Source organism: Microtus pennsylvanicus, chromosome 6 (genome assembly GCF_037038515.1).
Source record: "Microtus pennsylvanicus isolate mMicPen1 chromosome 6, mMicPen1.hap1, whole genome shotgun sequence".
Classification (NCBI taxonomy): domain Eukaryota; kingdom Metazoa; phylum Chordata; class Mammalia; order Rodentia; family Cricetidae; genus Microtus; species Microtus pennsylvanicus.
This window is the reverse complement of record NC_134584.1, coordinates 25,144,262-25,166,615: the sequence shown is the minus strand read 5'-3', so window position 1 is coordinate 25,166,615 and position 22,354 is coordinate 25,144,262. Positions and strand designations below refer to the sequence as shown.

At 47.3% G+C, this 22,354-nt stretch overlaps 1 protein-coding gene across 5 annotated transcripts in view; it reads right to left on the bottom strand.

Moving 5' to 3' along the window:
- The window catches only part of Pdzd2 (PDZ domain containing 2), a 356,084-nt gene that overhangs the window by 57,007 nt on the left and 276,723 nt on the right, over positions 1–22,354 (bottom strand). For 4 of the 5 annotated variants that reach the window (XM_075975855.1, XM_075975858.1, XM_075975856.1 and 1 more), the window contains one exon: positions 18,088–18,243. The exons of the other annotated variant lie outside the window; for it this stretch is intronic. In XM_075975855.1, the coding sequence (XP_075831970.1) occupies positions 18,088–18,243 (156 nt within the window). The remainder of the gene's footprint in view (positions 1–18,087; positions 18,244–22,354) is intronic. 5 annotated transcript variants of the gene reach the window in all.

Here is a 22,354-nt window from a genome sequence, read left to right as displayed (position 1 = left end):
AAACTGGCCAGAGATGTTTAGATCAAGGAAGGACCCTCCACCTCCCCACCAAGGCCCTGTTTCTGGAGTTAGGAACACATTTCTTCTGGTCTCCATCATTCCAACACATCCACAGGCCTTCCACAGAATCAGAGTGATTCAGGGAATGACACGCAAACTCTTAAGTCCATGATGCAGAGACCCCCCATCTCCTTGATTTCCAGTTTCATATTTACTAGGCTCTCGCTCCTACTATGCTAACCTACTATAGCTAATACAGTAATGTGGACAGTTAACATGCCCAAGTGTGCGCTCTGCTCAGTCCAGTTCTTTGCCATTTCATTTTCCCAGTGAATATGCTTTCCGAGATAAGCAGCGATGGACCCATCTGATAGATGAGGGAAGAAAACAGAGACATTTAAGCAGTATTATTGTGCTGAGGATATTCAAGACCCACAATAGATTGCACGTGAAAGGTCAGATCTAAAGTCTGGAGATGCCAGAAAAATGCAGTGACCATGCATTTGCAGGAGCTGAGGGCGAGATTTCAAAGTAGAGATGGTCAACCAAAGCCTTCAAGGACAGTGCATCCCCCCTTCAATCTCCCAAAGCAACAAAGAATGAAATGATACCTAGTTTCTGTGACTTACAAGCTGTGAGATTGCTGATGCCAAAGAAGTCCTTCGGTAAACTGTGGCTGAAACGTGAATGATCTAGATACACCGCAAAACACTTCAAAGGACAAGCGGCTGAGATCAAGGCAGGAATGAAGTGTTAGCACAGGAATGTTACTCCATTTCGTGTTGCCGTAACAGCACACACACCACAGGACTGGTCTGTACAAGGAAAACCTAGCTGGGTGTGGTGGTACACACCTGCAACTCCAGCACTCCCCAGGTGGAGGCAGGGGGATTATGAATTCAAGGTCCTCCTCAGTTATAGAGTTCCATTTCTTGTTATTTTGGATGCTGGGGAATCCAACATTGAGGAGCCAATACCTGGTCGAGGTGCTTTGTGTACGGCCACGGCAAAAGACCAAAGGGCCAAACTTGCCCTTCTGAAGGCCCGGTTCATGCTAAATAGCCAACACCACACAGCGGGAAAAGTTTCCAACATAGGCTTTATTTAAACCAAAGCAAAGGGGTTCTGAATTGGAATAGGACCATTTCCTCCCTTAACAGAAAATTTGTTTGTCACATTGGGCTTGGAACTCAAAGAACAGGAAGTGGGCTTTGGAGACACATTAGCTCCATGTTCTAGCAGGAAGCGGTGTACAAAGTATCATTTTGACTACAATGGGCCTTCCCTTAGTCCTGTGCTATTGTGTGGAAATGCCCCCGTTTAAGAGAATCCTTTTGCTGGGCGTATTCCCTGCTCCAAATTCACAGAACAAAGGAGCCCACTCTGGAAATGACATTTGTAGCTGTACTGGAAGTAAATTAGCAGGAAGTTCTTCTGGAATTTCTCCATTCAGTCCGGCAGCTCCAGTTAGCACAAGGCCAGGCTGTAATATCTTAATAGACCGCTGTAGATCCCGTGGCAGAGCCTCATGGACCTGTGAAATCCTCTCTCAGTGACGAAGCAGTTTTAGCTTTGGGTTTTGCAGAGAGGGGGGTGGGCAGAGACCTATCCCGCTTGTGTCATTTTATCAGTGACTCGTGTCCCGAGCTCCAGCCAGTGTCCCCATCTGAAATATGGGGCTGCAGGGGAGGATTCAATCTACTACGTGGATTTCTGCTTCGCGGAGGCAGGCTTCTCTTAAAACCACAGTAACCAGTTGAGAATAGGGTAATGAGGGGGAGGGAAAGAAAGAGAAGGAATATGAATATGAGACTATTCTGGAAGCCAATAAGCAATCAGATGGGATGGAAAAGATCTGACCTATGCTGAATCCTAAATGAGGACTAGAGAAAGCTGAGCGGCAAACCCATTTTGCATAGAGAACCCCTACAGCTGAAACTGCCCACAGAGGATCCCTGGAAATGACCATGAAGGGAAGGCTCAGCCAGGTCCAGGTGTGGAGGGCGGAGTGATGGTTGCAGGTATCCACCTTGGGTGGATTCTGAGGGAGCTTCCTAAGAGCAAGGAATGACTAAGCCCATCCCCCGTTTTCAGCAGCCTCTCAGTATTCTCCTCTTCCATCCTGCCCCCCCCCACTGGATCACTCCAGCTCCCATCCCCACCTGCCCCATTCATGAAATCTCTTCTATTTCCCCTTCCCCAGAAGATCTGGGCAGCCAAAACCAAATAAAGAGAAACTCAACGCAATTCTACTAAAATCAGGAACAAGACAAGGCTGTCTATGCTCGCCATACCTATTCAATCTAGTATTTGAAGTTCTAGCTAGAGCAATAAGACAACTAGAGATCAAGGGGATCTAAACTGGAAAGGAAGAAGTCAAAGAACCTGATGTTGGTGGACAGGGACGATTTCCTGGGCAGTGGCTGACTCTCAACTGATAGCGATGTACAAAATGCATTTGAACAATGGCTACTTCACCAAGTAGAGGGCTCCCCGATTGCTTCTCCATAACAGTGGGCCCTTCAAGACAGAATCTAGACTAGTATTTTGGCAACAAAACATCTGCGCCAAAAGTCAAAGGGACAGAAGGAATATTTGAGAAGGCGTCTGAACTTGGGCAGAGCAGAACTGTGAAGAAGGTGAGTGGAGAAGGAGGTAAAAAAGAAATTCAAAGGGGAAGGATACAAAACTCCAGAGGTCGCCAATTACTGACCAAAAACGTACAGCGGGAAGCAATACTGTTTAACCCTGCAACATTTAAATCCGAGGCAAGATGAATCTCAAGAAGCAAGTGACAGAGGCCCGAGGGCAGGCGCCCAGGGATGTCAGAGCAGGTCTGGCTCAGGACTATGCAGAGCACGTCCCCAGTTGAGCAAACGCGAGTGGGGTGGGGAGGAGATACTTCCATCTTCAGTCTCATGAATTCTAGGCCAAGTAGGAGCAAACTTGAAAAATGTGGCCCAGGACTGAAAGTCCTGCTCCTTGAAACATGGAGGATCTGTTAGAGGCACAATCCACACTTGATACAGGACAGCAGGAAACGGATGACTTGTTTTCAAAGGGTAAAAGGCAAATACAGGAGCTTTCAGATTCATACTAAAAGCCTCTCATGCAGTACCAGGTTGATTCTAGCCAGCCTCCCTTGGGAGGAAGATTCCCCAGGGCTACAAGCTCCAGACAGCTGGCATCCTTCAGAGATGCCAAGAACATTGTCATTGAAAGAGTATTTATTTTGATCTTACAGGTGAGTGTTTTGTCTGCAAATAGGAAGTGTATCACATGCATGCCTGGTACCCTCCAAGGCAGGAAGAGGGCAATGGATCCCTTGTAATTGGAGTTAAAGATGGCTGTCAGCTCCCCTGTGGGTGCTAGAAACTGAACCCAGGTCTTCTGTAGGAGTAGTGGGTGCACTTAACTGCTGAGCCATCTCACTATTCCTCCCCCCACCCCTGGTACATTTTCATCCTCGAGTTTTCTTTAGTGCTGTTACCAAGCTTCTGTTATAACCAATTGGAACATAATTCTCCACCGGTCTTTTGCGTTCTTGTGAGAGAAACATAGATTGGGTTTTATCCTGGGTGAACAGACTTAACATGGGAGACAGTGTCCCAGGAGGGAGATGTAGGTTTGTTTACTATGAAGTAAAAGAAATATAATGTCGCTGTCTTGAGCCAAGGCTAGTCAGGCTTGCTTCAAGCCAATCAAACAGCCTTGACCTGGGACTGAATCCTACACCCGAGACCAGAGAAAGCTAAAACCTAGCTGTGGTAGCTTCAGTAACAGTCAAAATTGCTTCTGACCTGAAACTGCATGTCTTCTGCAGAAGACACTTTCAAACTCATTTAACTGCTTGAAACTGTCCTGGAAAAAAATTGAAGTCCCAGGAACATGATTTTTTTCTGGAGGAGAAGAGGAGTAGAGAAGGGGAGGGGCAAGGAGAACTTGAGGGAACAGGATAGTTGAGGTGGAGGAAGGACAGAGTTGAGGGCAAAGGAGAGATATTTTGATTGAGGGAGCCATTATGGGGTTAATAAGAAACCTGGCGCAAGAGAAATTCCCAGAAATCCACAAGGATGAGCCCAGCTAAAACCCTAAGCAATAGAGGAGAGAGTACCCGAACTGACCTTGCCCTGTAGTCAGGCTGATGAATATCTTAAATATCACTATAGAACCTGCATCCAGCAACTGATGGAAACAGAGACAGAGACCTGCATCAGAGCACTGGAGTGAGCTCCCAAAGTCCAGTTGAAGAGCAGGAAGAGTGAGAATATGAGCAGAGAGGTCAAGACCATGATGGGTTCACCCACTGATACATTCTACCTGAGCTAATGGGAGCTCACAAACTCCTGCCGGACTGGGAAGGAACAAGCATAGGACCAAACTAGTCCCTCTGTATGTGGTTGACAGTTGCCTGGCTGGGGTAGACTGAGGGGCCACTGGCAGTGGCACCAGGATTTATCCTTACTTGCTTGTGCTGGGTTTTTGGGATCCTAATTCTTTGGATGATACCTTGCTCAGCCTAGATATAGTAGCGAGGGCCTTGGACCTTCCCCAAATTAATGTGCCTTACCCTCTGAGGATTGGATGGGGGTGGGGTGGGAGGATGTGTGGAGGGAATAGGAAGAGGGGAGGGAGTGGGAACTTGGATTGGTATGTATAATGAAAAAAGACAGTTTGTTTTCCTTTTTTAAAAAAAAATAAAAATAATTTTTTTTTTTATCTGGAACAAACACTGTCTATAGTTTGCCCCTCCCACTCCCCATTTTTTTTAATATCAAAGGCAGTGGGTTAATAACGTGATGCAGTTATGGGTCCATGGCTCTCTGGCTCATTTACATTTCACGTAAATGAAAAGTAAAGAACACGTGAGACTAACAAATCCAATCTTGTTGGAACGGAAGAACCCTGTTTGTGTGTTTCAGTGAGAAGCAGTCTAATCTACAGATGTTGGAAAACCAATCTTTCTTCTGTATGCAACATCAAGAATCTCATTAGCTAAGATGGAACAAAATAAGATGTAGGAGATACCAAAGACAGCCATTAAGCGTCTTTATGTTTTATTTTTGTTTCGTAACTCAAAGGTCAAGGAAATTTAAATTTAGATGACAATCACTTTCAGTGGATTCTTAGCCTCTGGATCACAGTCTGCAAAGGGTTTGTCAGCATCCACGTAAGCATCATTATTCCACGGACATTTTCTCTTAGGGTGGAACTGCCAAAAAGTGTCACTTTGAACAAGACAAACCATGGGTTCCAAGGTATCATCTGTGGGAGCAGAGGAAGCTCAGTGTCCCCAGGAATCGGCCCCTTGAGTCCAAGCTAAAGTCTATGACTTAGCGATGTTCTGGAGATGCTGCTTGCAGCACTGATGAGGTCGCCTCAAACACTCGGTGACTCAGCTAACGTTTGGCTCCTAAACATCATCTGTTTTCCTCAGCTGGCTCCAGAGGCCTCACAAACAAACAGCATGGCTTTTATCTCCAGCTTTTCCATTGCACAAGCATATCTGGTCCCAAGGAAAACCTTGGGAGAAATGGTCACTCCTAGTTCACACTAGGGTTTTTATTGTTCCCATCGCTTGAAAAAAAAGCGGGGGGGGGATCTGCAGATGTGACAGAAGACATCTCAGCTCTAAATCCCAGGGGAAGCTGGGTTGGTTCACCCACTGGTCAGGATCCACGGGATAGAACAACGTGATTTCCCTTTCATGCTTTAGTTGCAGGAAGATGGTTTTAAAGCTTCTAAATGAAGCCCATTTTCCAAATCTCTGGGGCAGATGTGTGAGTGGCCAAAAGAGAACCAGATGGCCATCAGAGAGGCCAGCGCTGAAGATGAATAAGCATTCATACAGAGGAAATCAGAGCAACACTGTGCTCGTGCACACAGTTTAATCAGGACTGAGTGGCAAGGAGCCTGTGACTTGCCTGCAGAAATTAAAAGGGACTCCACCCCTCTGCTGGACCATCACTCTCCATCTAAGAGAATAGCTGGGGACTGAGGAGAAAAACAGCAAATGCGGAGAGACCAATTTGTCATCTCTGTGTGCTCTGGTCCATTCGGAGCAGAGAGTGTGTGCACAGCTCAGAAGCCCTCAGATGCAGAGGGGGAAGGGCTGTAGCTGAGGTCCACAGAGACATCCAAGCTGGGACCCTGCGAGGGAGATAATATTGCCCTTGTTCTGTGGGAGCCTGTTTCCAGTTTCTGCCCATTCATCACCCCGCCCCCAGCAAATCTGAATGGGCTGAAAGGACTGTGTTGGGGGTTATTTAGATGGTTTTATGCACACAAATTCAGAAAGTTTCTTGGTCACATAGAGAGCTGTGGTAAAGACGTCACCTTTGAAACCCTGGGAATGCCAATGGTCATGAGCCCCGGTGTGATCCCCGTATGGTGGACAGTACCCTCGGGGACTTTCACATTTTTTAAGGACAAATCTGAGTGTGTTGATGGCAGAGGCACTGGCACGTCTCCTCCAATGGTGGCACACAAGCACGCCGGCATTCTCAGGCAGGAAGCTTTGCTCATGGCTTGCTGTGCTCCTGTAGCCTTGTGGGTGAGAAGCCCGGGGTCTGGAACTCTTTTCTAGGTTTATGGTGTGGGAACACTAAGGGTGACTCCTCAGCAGGAGCTGGTGGACAGCTCCCACAGTGACAGATCTCTGTCAGCACCACCATGATAGCTTCACCCTAAACCCAGAGCGACATAACAGCGTGTGTGTGTGTGCGCGTGTGTGAACGTACACAGGTAAAATTCAAGAGAGTCAAAAGCATGATTTAAAGAAAAGAAGGCATAGGCTAGGCAGAACATGGGCTCTGGATTCAAACCACAACCCTGCAAAAGTAAGTAAATAAATAAAAAAATGAATATATTAGCAAATGACATGTGAGCAGGACAAGCAGGAGGCCTGGGAGAAAAGTTGCAAATGAGCTGTGCAAGGTCCCTAGTGGAGCAGCGTCCATTTACAGGATCACACTCCTATACACACACCCCACCTGAACACACTCCTATACACACCTCACAGTCTCCCGTGGACTGTGATACTATACAAAGCCTATTCTGACTGGGCACGCAATCCAGGAGGGCTTAGGCAGAGAGAAGGGCTTCACTGTGGTCCAACTCTGGCTTACTATTAGGTTCCCTGCATAATAACCTTAGGGCCTTACTGACCCATGGGGAGTTATACTCTGAATTCTTTGTTTCTGGGAGTCCCGGAGTTTATACGACTTGACCAGTTGTCCTAAGGGCATGTCTTTAAGAATCCGACAAGAAATTGTAGGTGTGCTGTGTGGAGCAGGTGAGGAAACAGGAAACTGGGACCTGGCCTACCACCCATTACCCATAGCAGGGTTCCATAAACTCCTGCTGGAGGTCTACACCGGATTCCTGGGTTCCAGGAGCACTGACGGGTTTACTGCCTGTGGCTGCTTTGACAATACAAAGGCAAAGCTGGGGAACAGAGACTTGTGGTCAAAGCTGGGAACTTCAGGCCCCTGGCCTTCCTAGCTGCTGACTCTACTTCTACACAGTCCCACTCCCTCCCTTCTCCTCCCCCATCTCTCCACCTAAAGCTGGGAAGAAAGGTGGCCATTTGCAGGAAACCTGCTCAGCATGCAGAGGAAGGAGCTGACGTGTGGAGATGGCCGAGAAGGTCACAGACTCACCTACACTGCACGCTTTTTATCTAAAATCCCATTTTAAAGTGGCACCAGTAAGAGACTCACAAGAACTAGCAAAGCCTTTGTGAGTTGAAAGGGACCCCTCCTACACATCAACGGGCTGGTCAGTCATCAGCGTTGGTTCCAGATCAGGGCTTTAGGAACAAGCCGGCTGCCTGGAAGAAATGGAAAGCTCTGTCCGTGGGCTCTTGTGTGGGCTTGGGGACAGAGGAAGGAGGGGCAGCTTGTGGGTGGGCAGAGGGTTCTCTGGGGTCACAGGCTGTGAGTATAGAACAGTTGAGAGCAGCGACACTGAGATAGGGGACAGCCAAGCCAAAGGTGGACAGAACCCCATTATCATCCGACTCAGGAGCCCGGCCTTCAGAAACAGCTTCAGCCACCAACCCTGCCCCACCACCAGGGGCCACTGCTGCAAGAACCCAGCCACTCACACAACAGGCTGGCTCTGCTTCACGGGCCACCTCTACCCCTTGCCAGTTTCTTTTCCGGTTTGTTTGCCCCTTCTTCTGCATCGGCTCTTGTTCCTTCTCAGCTAGGCCGGCAAAGGCCTCCACATCTGTCTGCCTCCAAACCTTCCCTCTCTCTCACTGCCCAAGGATCCCACTACAGAAACTACACCTGCCACTCAACTGCAAAGCCACCTATGAGAACAACTGTCACAAAAGAAGTCCTGTTCTTAGACTGGACTAAAGGCCCAGCCTGAATATATGGCTCCGTCAACTTCTTGTTGGTCTTTGAACAGTGTGGGTTACGTTTTTACACTAGAATGCCACCCATTTCCATGAGTGATTTTGTGGGAATCCCATTAAATAATCAAATACTATTCCATCCACCTTGAAAAAGTTATAGCTGTCATGCTGGGTGTAGTGACACATGCCTTTAATCCCAGCACTCAGGAGGCAAAGACAGGTGGATCTCTGTGAGTCTGAGGCAGCCTCGTCTACAGAGTGAGTTCCAGGACAGTCAGAGCTCCATAGAGAGACTCTGTCTTGAAGGAGGAGGAGGGAGACAGGGAGGAGGAAGGCAAAGAAGGAAAAAGAAAAGGAAGAAGGAGGAGGAGGAGGAGGAGGAGAAGGAGAAGGAGAAGGAGAAGAAGAAGAAGAAGAAGAAGAAGAAGAAAGAAAGAAAGAAAGAAAGAAAGAAAGAAAGAAAGAAGTTGTCATATCCCTGAGGTCAATATAGCATTCCTAGGTATTTATTGTGCAGAAGTGGGGATACAAAATGTACATAAATAACAGTAATTCATGCTGGAATATAAAAAATGCTGCAAGAGGAGAGAAGCACACCAGAAAACGCTCACTGTGTGGATGGAGACGTAGAGCTGGCTGCAGAGCAAGGTGACTCATATGATGGCTTGGCTGTGGGCACCTGCGACGCCACGTGATAAACTTCTGTGGCTGGGCACAGTCAGGGTGGGAGGAATGTTACAAAGAATTAGAGATGTTGGCCAAGGGAGGCAAATATTTATTAAGTAGACATATATTTCAAGGGGAAATAATTTCAAATATCACAGAGAGAAAGAGAAAAGGAGCGCTTTACTGACAAGTTGTGGATCAGCTGACTTTCTGACTCAGAATGCTAACAGCCAAGAAACACTCAAAATCAGCAACCACAGAAAACAGAGGTAATGGAGGCAAGAGTGACAAAAAAAATCTCCAAAGAATGAGGAATGTAGAAAGATACGGGAGGAGGAATACTTAGTAAAGTAAGGAACAAGACCATGGTCTTTCTCTGCAAATGTCACCTAGGGAGTTAAACCACCACTTATGTAAACAGTAAGGCAAGAAAAACAAGCCAACAAGCAGCAGACAAAAGACTAGGCACACAGTCCACAGGGCGTAGGGTGGGGGAATTCTATTGGTCCTGAGCATCTTTGTTCCTTTGAGAAATCTCTGCCCTAAATTCCACAGCAGAACTTCTGACCTTTTCTATTTTGCTTTGTTTGGATTCCCCAGGCTCTGTGCTACCATGTTGCATAAGATGCAGCTAGAATGGGAAAAAGTCAAGAAATTCTGCCTTCTGGTGCACAGAGAAGCTTTTGGGGAGATGTGTTTCCAGCATCTACATCTCATATATCAAACACATCCAAGAACCATCAAAGGCGATGTTGCCACTTCAGGAATATTTTTATTACATGTAAGCTTGTGTGTGCTATGCTTGGGCCACAGCACATGTGTGCGGATTGGAGGACAGCTGGCACAAAGTCCCTCTCCTGTCCACCGTGGGGGTGCCAGGACTAAACACCAGCCCTCAGGCTTGGCAGCAAGGGCCTTTACTCACGGAGCCATCTTGCTGGCCCAAGATGGCCCACTTTCTTAAAAACCATCACAGTAACTGGAAGGGAGGCTGAGAAGGGACCGCCTGCCTGGGTGAGGTTAGACTATGCCAGCATTACATCCATGAGAAGTTTGAAAAAACAAATGCATTCCAAGGAGTTCTTAAAGCTCAAACGAGGCTTGCTATCCTTTTCTTTCACCTACATCTTCTATTTCAGAGCTTCCCCTTCTTTTTACTCCCCACATCCCCTTTACTCTGCTATGTATGGACCAAAGACTTAAGTTTCCAGAGGGCTTAAATCCAGCAGATCCAAACTCAGAGAGCAGGGAGTGGTGCTGATGCTGCAAAGCTGTATAATAAAAGGATGAACATGAAAGGTGTCTTTAACAATGTATTAGACCATGCAAAGGCAGAAAGCCATTTATCTAAAGTGATAAAAATCATATGACTTTTACAATATAATTTTCACAAAGAAATTAACAGAAGAGCAAGGATACTTTATTAATGCTCTAGTGGCCCATTATGTTACATTATAGATTATTATATGAGATATCTATATTACACGTTCTAGTGGCCCATTATATTGTCTTCACTGAAATCTGAAGGACTCAAGTCCTAAAGCTGACTGCATACAGATGGAATTTTCTTTAACAGTATTTTCCCCCAAAATGTGTATATACACACACACACATACACACACCAAATAGAATGTAATAAAAATTTTCAAAAAATAAAATGAGGGTTGGGTGTAGTGGTGCCTGCCCTTAATCCTAGGACTTGGAAAGCAGGGTAGGAATGAATTCAAATCTATCCTGATCTATACAGCAAGTTCCAGGTTAGGCAGGGCTATGTTGTAAAGCCTGTCTCAAGAGACAAAAACATCAAAACAAAACAAAACTCAAAAAAAAAAAAAAAACCCCACCAGGGCCGGGCAGTGGTGGCGCATGCCTTTAATCCCAGCACTCGGGAGGCAGAGGCAGGATGATCTCTGTGAGTTTGAGGCCAGCCTGGTCTACAAGAGCTAGTTCCAGGACAGGAACCAAAAGCTACGGAGAAACTGTCTCAAAAAGTAAAAAAAAAAAAAAAAACAAAACAAACAAACAAACAAACAAAAAAACCCCACAAAACCCCCCACAAAAATGAAAATATACTAAGTGAAATGCAGCCCGCATATCTAAACATTCTAAATATTCCCCATGCACCCCAGAAAGAGGGGGCCTCACTTCAGGTGCATCCACTTCCCTTTGGAGACCCCTGCATTATAAGCCCCCATATATAGGGTACAACATTCATTTTTTCTATACAAATAGCACTGGCTGTTTACTTCCCTGAGAACTGCAAACTGCATGGACGGGAAGGAGGCATGGAGCCAGGTAGCGAGTTGCAGCAAGCCCCTGCAAATGTTGCTACAAGAATAAGCCTAATCCAAACATCAGCAGCTTTCTGAGCAATTCATCCTGGGCAAATAATTATTCTTATCTCTGTTCTCCTCCGCTAATCGCTTCATCTCCTTAAGTACGAAACCAACCCAAACCAAAACCACCCCCAAATTTAAATCTTATTTTCTTAGGCCGGTGTTAATGGCAGCCTTCTTTCACTTCTCTGGCTTTGGCAGTTCTGCACAGTGCACTGAGTTCCACCCAGCCTTTTATCTTTGCCCTGTCCCAGAGAAAGAGCTGCTTAAAGTGTGAACTAAGCGGAGGCCTGATTAGGATAGTCCAGGATGGAGAGGAAAGGTGGTATAGTTCATAGCTAGGGACACAGAGAGAAAAACATGCAATCCAGGTAGGTGTGCATCCGCCCAAGTTGAAGCTGGCTCAATAGTTCCCACAAGCACACTGCCAGTCTATCTGAGGAACAGGTATATGCAAAGGCAGCAACAACACGATGTGTAAGTGTGTGTTCCGAAGGACTTCGGGCTTCCGAGTTTCAGGCGTGCACAGCACACCTCTGCAGGAAGGAGAGGGGTCTAAAATCTCTCCTCTAGGCTGTGTCCTGCACAGGGAGGGGTGAGGGTGGGGGTGTGGTAGGGAGAGAGGCTCCTGCCACTCTACTGGGTGACCCTCTGCTTTCTACAGTTCTGCTGAGCGGCAGTCACGTGGGAGCTTCAGGAAGCCTGGACTCCTGGGCCCCAGCACTCTCAGATCTTTTAAACCCACCCACACTCCTGCAAGTCACACCCCTCCAGCAAGCCACACCCTCCCTCCCTGGCCGTGGTGCTCTACTGGTCCCTGCACGTCTGTGGAGTGTGTGAACAATTGCTAACTTTTCTCCCTGGCTCTTGTGTGTTCCCGATTGGCTGCCTTAGCTGGGGGGAGGTGGAGGTGAAGAGAGGTGAGTGGGGTGGAGGCAAGCTTGATATCTGTGGGCGCTCAATGGCTTCTCTCTCTCATCAAGGATTTCTAACCTAAAACGTGAGAGGTGTGCCATGTTCCCGTTCTCTTTCCCAGAGCCTGTGTCCTCTGCAGCTGGGGCTTAAGCCCCTGCGACCTTTGGCTAGTCTCTCCATCCACATTTCACTTGGATGGCACCCATTTCTGTTGGGCTGCTCAATCCTATGTCGCTACTGTTAATGTGTTAAGCATCAAGTCCTAACTTAACCAGTCCTTTTGGTTAGAGGTCTCTAGAGGGTATTAAGGAAACTCCAGCTACCGTGTGGAACTGGCCACCTATCTGCCATCTCTCTACCCATCTAGGTCCTCTCTACACATGGAAGGTCTAAAGTCAGAATGTAGATGGACAAATGGCAAACCTGGCGCAGTTCCTTCCTGGGTCTGCCACAAAGAGGAACAATGACATTAAGAAAACTGTCCCATGCATGAAGCGTGTCATGATAATCCGTATTATGGTTCATGAAGAATAACACAGACGCACAACACGCCAGGGCCCCAGGCAGATGTTATGTCTTGGAAGACTTCCTGGAAGAGGAGAGTCCCAAAGCAATAGAAGTAGGAAGCTGTTGCCCAGGAAGATTAGAGAGAGAGTTGCTAAGCACTGACTGCAGAGGCCATGTGGTCAGGGGGATTCTGGGACCAGAACACCACTTCCTGCTGCTGTCCGTAGGAGAACCCGGTCTTAACATGACCTTGAGGCTGTAGGAAGAGAACAATCTCTTAGGGAACCCAGGGAGCCTGGAGTGGGCTTTTTTTCATTCCCAGACTTTGTGAAGATCTGATTTCTAGTACGATAACATGCCTCCCATTGTCACGTTCTTAAGCTCAGTCTCATCCACATGGTACTCTCATCATGCTTGTGAGACTCCAGATTCACCACAAACAAACAAACAAACAAACAAACCACAACTCTAACTCAGGTCCCAAAGATGAAACAGTTTCTCAGCTACGGCGACCTAAGTCAATCAGGAATGATACTTTTAGATGCTCCAGTAAGTTTCCAATGTCCAGACACGTCTGGGACACTTAGAGCAAACACCTCACCAGATGTCCAGCCCACTTCTTTCTTGGCAGAGAAACAGCTATCGAGAACACAGAATTTCAGGATCTCATCTCTACAGCTGCTCCCCTAACGAAAGGAATCAGATGCCTGAGCCTGACTCACAGGGTTGTAAGATACAGCCTTGCTTTTCGCTCTTTATTTTAGGTGAGGGCCTTTATTCTTCCCAAGCTCTGATCTCCCCAGCCATCTCTAAGAGCTCCCAAACTTGTCATCCCAGAACCGACTCCTGTGATGCCAAGGGAAGCCAGATCCAGGTTTTCTGACTGAAAGGCTGAACCATCCCGGCTGAGCTGAGACAACTATACACATGACAGAGGTTACTCCCATTAAATTTTTTTAATTAAAAAAATACAAAAAAGGAGACAAACTCTCTGTCGCTTGATTCACCATCCCTGTCATGTTCTGTCATGATGATGATTCTCTTCATTCTCTCTTGATTTCAGAAAGAGTCACTCTATGGAAGGGCTCAAGCCTGGACCTCACTTCTAGAGGACCTCCTTTTCCAGGTGAGCTGGAATTATTTATACTTGGGTAGAGCATAATAGTAGTCATGGCAACAAGGGTATGTCATCGTGGCATGGTGGAGGTTCTGAAACCTTAGTCTTAAGTCTAAATCAATGGGATTTTAAACAGATCCCTGGGAGGTTGGGTGTGGCTCAGTGGCAGAATGTGTGTCTAGTATGGGCCCCTGGGATGTGTATTTCTAGAAGATTCCCAGTGCATGCTCATACTGCTGGTGTGGGGGCCCCACTGCGAACCATCACAGATATCTTGAGAGCAGATGGCTTGATAATCAAGAAATAAGTAAGTGTTGACTACAAGGTACCTCGCTGAACAGAGGAAGCTTCAGGATCTCTACTCCTGGCTTAAAAATAAGAAAAGTTACATTTCTTTCCTTCCCCAGAGTCATAAGTAGATAAAATAGAGGACAATGTAACCAGTGCGAGGGGAGTTTTGCTCAGCAGACTGAGAGAGAGAAAGGTGACTGGGGATGCTCCCAATGGGGTGGGAGTCCTGGATGACTTTTGGTCTTTGATGAACAATGGAGCTTAGATAACTCGCAGGGAGGGCAGAGGGGCAGCACCCCAAGGCCAAGTCTTCCTGGTTCTCTTTAGTGCCTGCTTTCCTCCCCCAAATCGCAGTATACACCAGAGCAATGCTGTCTCCACCTCCCAGAAGCCCAAGAGTTCTGCTCTCCATGAAGGCTTAGTAATTTTTATTAATATATTATTGTGTAGTGTGTTTATGTGTGTAACCTTCTTAGAAAACCCTGTTGTGGGATTCCCCTCTGTATGTTGTGAATGCCACTGGTTAATAAAGAAACTGCCTTGGCCTGTTGATAGGGCAGAACTTAGGTAGGCAGGGAAAACTAAACTGAATGCTGGGAGAAAGGAGGCAGAGTCAAGGAGAAGCCATGGATCCACCAGAGACAGACATGCTCAAACCTTGACAGTAGGCCACGAACCTCATGGTAAAATATAAAATAATGGAGATGGGTTCATTCTAAATATAAGAGCGAGCTAGCAATACACTTAAGTAACGGGCCAAGCAGTGATTGAAATAATATAATTTCTGTGTGATTATTTTGGCCAGGAAACAAACAAGCGGCCTCCTTATAACACCATGTGATTTATAGCATACCTACTACAATCTACTTAAAAAGGAATCATAAAAAAATATACAGAAATAGAGTGGTAAATATGTCCTATATAGCTTTCTTTACTGTCTTAAAAACCAAACATGGAGCTGGGTATGGGGGTGCATACCTTAATCCCAGCACTCAGAGGCGGAGGCAGGAGGATCCCTGTGAGTTTCAGGGCAGCCTGGAGGTCTACAGGGAGAGTTTACAGAGTGAGTCCCTATCTTTAAAATTAAACTAAATATGCATAGGAGAAATATGAATTTGGTATGACATGCTCATGTTTTTGGAATATTTGCCACCTGCTATGCTTTTGCAGACCCTTTAGTGACACAGGGGTGCTCACTATTAGATATGTGAGACCACAGTCACTTCATGAACATGTTTGTATATCGTCAATGAAAATCAATATAGACTTGAGCAGAATGTAAAGGGCGCATTCTTTGATCACCATGGCTATGCCCTCTCCTCTTTCGTTTTTGGGTCAAAAAGAGCCATGCGATGAAATGCTATTTTGATAATCAGAAAACTCCATATAAATTACATGCAATGGTTTAAATCATAATACATTTAGAAAAGTTCTTTTATGAATATTGTAATGTTACATATGAATTCAAAAATATGTAACAATATACTGAATATAAGTAATGGGTCATTTAGCATAGCGCATTTAGTATAAAAATTCATAAATAATTACTTGGGAGATTTTTTTGCAAGGGAATAAATACAATCTAGGAAATTTTTGGGAATCAAAATGACTGTGATCTTCCCCCCCCCCCCCCCCCGCCAACTGAACTACTATGAACACTGAGGTTGGGACTGTATCCAAAGGCGATATATGCTGAGTTACCAGGCCTCCTGGTCCCTAGGCTGGGAGTCCACTGGACCCCAGTGAATCTGGCTGAGAGGTCCCTAGGTATCTGCTGAGCAGGGGCCCCTGTCTAGGCTGTGGGCCAGGGAGGAGAGTGTGGGGAGTATTCTCTAGCGGAGGAAGTGTGGCTAAAACAAGTCTCAACATGGGAGCTGGGCTAGGGCTGGGAAGTGTGCCAGCTATGGAGACAAAAAATTGGGGAGACTGCTGTCCGTGTACAGCTGAAGAAGACCTAAGAAGGGGGGCACAGGCAGGACAAGTCTGGCCTTGAAGGGTGGGTGCACTGATCAGAGATGAGGTGTGGGCTGCTCAGGCTCCAGGCTTATCCTCAAGCCCACAGCCAACGACACCAGATGTTCGTCAGGGTTCTCTGAGACTGCTGTGCTGGGGTTAGCTGGTTGATGGTGGGTAAATCTAGGTAGATCTCGTTTTCCTTTTTTTCCTACATAGAGCAGCAAACGGCAGGATTTCTATGAATGTGTGTCCTGGTGTGTTTTGGAAAACAGCCTCCTGGGGGTGCTGTGACATGGAGCAGCCAGTGGTGTTAGGACTTCCCCTTGTACTGCATTGCAACTCATTTTGTTTTGTTTTTGAGAAAAGTCTCATGTAGCCCAGGCTAGCCTCAGACTCACTATACAGCCAAGAATGACCCTGAATTTCTGACCCAAGTGCTGAGGTTATAGGTGTTTACCACTATGCCTGGTTAATACGGTGCTGGTGATCCAATCCAGGGCTTCACACGTGACAGGCAAGCACTCTACCAACAAGAGCCACGCCCCAGCTTCTAAGAGCTCAGAAACCAGATGCAGGGTCTACAGATACACCCGGCCAGTCAGGCTCCCTTGCCTCATGCAGCTGACAACTGTTCAGGAGAAACACATCACAACAGATCTTTGCCAAACATAGTCTGGGGCCAGCAGCTCACGGAGATGCAGATGCACATGCACAGCCAGTGTAAGCCGGGCGTGGGGGTGGGGAGGGTGGTGGTGGGGGGAGGGGAGATGGGGGGCTGGGGGTAGGGGGAAGGGGGAGGGCGCGGGGGCGGCGGTCAATACAGACGGCAGACATGCTCTCAGTCCCTCTGAGGAAGTCAGATTACGAGGTCCTGGAGAGGAGCCTGACTCAGCTCTACACGGAGACTTCCACGGACAGAAGAGCACCAGCAGAGGTCCTGGGGCAGGAACACAGGGAGCCACCATGAGGGGCTACAGGAAGGCAGAGCGCAGTTGCTTAGAATTAATGATGAGTCTGGTGCAAAGAGCGGTCAGACAGGCAGGCAGAGGGATGCGGAGGCTGTGGAAATTAGTTCGTTTTCCACTCTTGCTGAAAGCCAAGGAAGGCCACCGAATGACACCATACAATGTAGAGGAAGGAACAGCCACAGGATCATTTAACCAGCCCCCTCAACCCCGGTCCTTTAGGATAGGCTTGCCCGCTTGCTTTCTGAGAAAGTTCTTCTTTGAGGAATAAGCAACTTTTTTTCCTCCCCTCAAAAGTAACGGCATTTTTCTAGTAACGATGACAAAAAAAATGTAGGCTTTGTTCATTTGTTTTCCTCCTGAAGGCCTCACGATCAACAGAGCTCATTTTCCAACGCTTACCCAATGCTCATGCTATTTAAGTTCAGGGCCCAGAGAGAGAAGTCCCGGGGTCTAAATGGCAGAAAGAAGCCTGTCTCAAGAGCAGTAAGGACTTAAACTAAAGGCACACTCTTCACATTTGAGAGAGAGAGAGAGATCAGGAATCCACATTGCTTCCTAGTCGCAGGATGCCTTCCTGTGTGTGCTACGTTGTAACTGAGCAGTTCCTGCATGTAGGGGAAGCATTGTATTCTACACTAATTTGTCTGCGTGGTTTCTGCCACTTTCAAGAAGAAATCTGGAAGTGTGTATTTAAGCCTTCGGTTGTTTCTAAGCACCCTCGAGAAGTAGCAAGGGTGTTTCCGTACGCATGAGACAGCATTCTAGAGGCCGATAGACACACACAACTCAACAGCCTGTGGTTTCCGGTTTCAATTTTCTTAAATGAAATGCATCTCCCTTCCAGACATTTCCAGAACATTCTGAGAAAAACAGAAAAGGAAGGCGCCGTGTTCTTTTCCGATTCCGTCACCCACGTCTTCAGCAAAGCGTCATCCTAGCGCTGGGAACAGCCAGAGGCTCACTTACCGTGCCCCGGATAGTAGCCGAGCCTGTCCCCTCTTCATCTTCCCCATCTGCCTCCTGGTCTTCGTTGTCAGTCCAGGAGGACACATCCTCCACTGAGCTAGTCAGGTCAGGCAGGCTCTTCGACGTTAGCCTCAGGAGATCCTCCGCTGAGCTCTCCTAAGAGGACACACGAAAGGCCCAGGAATTACCCCCGGGTACCAGCTGCTGAGGGAAGTCAACGAGACGAGGCCAGCCACAAGCTCCGGCCCAGAGAGCATGTGACATTATGGTACACATGTGTGGTGTCACCATCCATGTCAGGGGTGGTGACATGATTGAAAGCCAAAACGATTTTGTTATTCCTAAAGAATCTGGGTTTCTAAGGTCAGTGCTCCCACGAGCCTCCCTTGCTGCTCTTTAGACGAGTGAAGTCCTCTCGCGAGCAGGTGCGCCGCCGTCTCCGCCTAGTGCTCCAGGCCTCCTTCTTCCCTTCCTCTAGTCTCACATTCCACTCAGATCATCTCAAATCCTCCTGGCATTGCCTTCCACCCTGTCCCCGGACCACTCACAACGGTGGCCTACTCGGAAGAGTGGGGGCATTGATTTGCACCATCAGGGCCGTCTCCGGAGGCAATCTGTTAGCCCCTCCTAAGACTGGAGGGCTGAGGGCTGGTGATACGGCCTGATGGTTGAAGCCCTGGCTTTGATTGACAGATACCACTAATCCGCCCTGTCTTCTCCAGCATCTTTGGCTGCTTCTTTTCAGCCTCTGCAACATATATCTAATTCCACTTGTCTTTCTCCCCTGTATGCCTCCTGCTTCCAAGCACCATTTCTATGTTATCACTGAGCACTTAGGCCTAACCCAAAGCTCTATTGCCAACAAGATCCTTTTCCCTGACCTACTATCTTACTCGCACATGCTCAGTAAAGACATCCTGTTACAGAATCAAAATGCCAACCTGAGACACGATGATGCTTTTTCCATGACAACAGCTCTTGAATAAATTGTCAAGACCAATACTGGTACATGGACTCAGTCTCCATTATGTTTAGACTCCAAGAGGTGCCCTCTGCTCCTGCACAGAGGTGACCAGGAGCAACCAGGAGCCTGGCACGCTTCCTAGCAAGGCTACCAGCCACCAAGGCCAGGTCACAGAAAGATGGCACTATTCTCTCCTCATCTCTTTATCCTAGCCACTTCTACAGGAAGGAGAACATACCACAGACTTTGAACCATCAAATTGCTTGCCTCTCTACAGACTGGAGAACAGGAGTCCAAACCAACTGACAAGTTGTGACAGACATTACACATTTTTAGGAATCTGGCATCTAAGGTCAGCAATGCTCGTCACCAGCTCGATGTCATTTCCAACCCTGAGCAATGTGAAGGACATCCATAATCATTTTACACCAGTAATTATGAACCCTGCACTGTCTGTCTCTGAGGAAAGAAGTTATTGGGCAAAACTTGAGTCCATTTCTCTTCCATGTTGTCTGCTCTGTTGGACCATCCACAAGAAAGAGTTAAAAAAAAAAAGGTTCTAAACAGTAAATCACAGAGCAGCCACGTGACAGACTATGTCATGGCTTCGTGTTGCCAAGACGTACTTCTGGTAAAGGCTCTCACAGGATGCTACCCAGTGAACAGACTGATTAAAAGCATGTGGAACACAGCCGCGTGTGTGACTACAGACTACATGTGCTCTTATATGACGAAGAGGAAGGCAGTCGCTTCTCTGCTGCTCCCTGAGGAGCTGCACTGCTCAGGGCTTCCCAGCCTCCTTTGCGATATCCTCAGAAGCAGCTCCCGATTCGATTCTCGCTGTGCAGGAGGGAAACCGGGGTTTAAACATGCAATGACTTGCCCTGAACACACAGCTCTTCTCAGGGAGGAGCTGGCATGTAAGCCCCAGTGAGATGGCCTCCAAGATGCGCTCTGTCTCTTTGAAAAGAAAATATGGGTGCACGCATTGCGCGCGCCCGCGCACGCACACACACACGCGCGCGCGCACACGTTTCTAGCTAACGCACATAACAGTTAGTGGACGGTACTAATGGCAGCATGGGCAGAGCATGATCACCTCTGTGCTTTCTATGTAAGATTTTTTTTAAATATTTTATTTATTTATTGTGTACACAATATTCTGTCTGTGTGTATGCCTGCAGGCCGGAAGAGGGCACCAGACATCTTTACAGATGGTTGTGAGCCACCATGTGGTTGCCGGGAATTGAACTCAGGACCTATGGAAGAGCAGGCAATGCTCTTAACCACTGAGCCATCTCTCCAGCCCTCTATGTAAGATTTAACAAGCACTGGTTCCTAGTTTATTGCCCATTAAAACCAAGAGTGAAAAAAAAGAGCATGAAAGAGAACTTTCTGGCTGCATGATGCCACTAAGAATGTCAAAACCAGGCTGGTGAGAGAGAGCTCAGTAATTTAGAAGACATACTGCTCTTTCAGGGGATCCAAGTCTGGTTCCAGCACCCAAAAGGTGGCTTATTATTGTCTGTAATTCCAGCTCCTGGGGGGAAGTGATGCCTCTGGCCTCTCTGGATACCTGCATACATGTTATATGCACAATTTATAATAATACAACAAATCTTAAAAGGAATACTATCAAAACTGGGCTGGTGAGATGGCTCAGTAAGGGCACTTGTGGAAGCTTGACGGTCAGTGTTCAAGTTCAGGAGCTCATGTGGTGGAAGGAGAGAACCAATTCCCACAAGTTGTCCTTGACCTCCACATGTCTGTCTGTCTGTCTGTCTGTCTGTCTGTCTGTCTGTCTGTCTGTCTCTCTCTCTCTCTCTCTCACACACACACACACACACACACACACACACACACACACACACACACGAGTAAATAAATAAAAAGTATCAAAATCACCTTGTCTGTCCTGGTTTTGCCTTTCTCTTGCTATAATAAAGAAAATGGACTAAAAGCCTGGTGTGGTGGCACATGCCTTTAATCCCAGTGCCAGGGAGGCAGAGGCAGGTAGGTCTCTGTGAGCGTGAGGCCAGCCTGGTCTACAGAGAGAGTTTTGGGCAACCAGGGCTATGTATAGAGAACTTTTTTTTTTTAAGACAGAAAAAAAAAACAAAAAAGACTAAACAAATTGGGGAAGAAAGGGTTTATTGGCTTAGACATCCTCATCACTGTTTATCACAAAGGGAAGTTAGAACTCCAGGCTAGGACCTCGAGGCTGAAGCAGAGGCCGTAGCAGAATGCCACTTCCAGGGCATGCTCAAATTGACTTTATAGAACGCAAAAATACCTGCTCAGCGGTGACCTCCCCACAGTATCCTGGGCCCCAGGACATCAATCATCAACCAGGAAATGTCTGCACAGACTTGCTTATGGGTCAATCTTAAGGAGGCATCCCCCCTCCCCCACCTGAATCTGCCTTTTCCCAGAGGACCCTGACTTACATCAAGCTGACAAAACACTAACCAGGACATTAGCGAATCTGACTTTGCAGGGCAGACATACCTTCAAGTTTTGTGACAAGCGCCCTAGCTCTCAAAGAATAATATTTTACATTTTTTTATTGTTTATAGTCAGAAGTCGGAAACTCCCCAATCCTTCATACCCCAGGTGTGAAGACGAAACAAAAGCCCTGGCTGTCCTATTCTGGCCGGATAAAGAGGAAGAACGGTTGGATGCCGGGGTGGGGGGGACTGAAGTGGGGTGCTCCTCCTTCCTTCCTTCCAGACAGCTGGGGGCAAGGTTAAGAAGCAGCAGCAGGCTGGACAGCTGACAGCCATGTGTAAAGAGGACACATGGTACTGACTGAAAGGAGTTCCCTCTGAGGTCCTGGTCAGGTGCCCAGGAGCCCACGGACTGAGAATGGGTTTCTGAAGGTTGCTCAGTCCTCCAAGGACCCCAGCACATGCCCTGAGAGGCAAAGCCTCTGGGAGGAGCACGCGATCTTCTTCGGACACCATGCTGGTATTCTTTATATAGTCTTTACCTCTGGGGCGGCTGTGCGTATAGAAGCAGCAGACATTTCACAATGCACTGGACTTGGCAGAAAACCGGCTTCTGTCTACTGCCATGGGGCCTCAGGGAAGTTAAATGGCTACTAGGGATTAAATGGAACCCTTTGAATAGAAAGAACACACATCTGCCTCAAGGGACGGGCTTAGAGTCTAGTGAGATGATTTTAGTGTCTGACAACCATTATATACGTTGCCTTTCTTCTTTTAAGGTACAGGATAGGAGGAGAGCGAGGCATCGCAACTGCATAGCTCTGGGCAGAGCTAAGATGTGTGGACACTCCCGGTC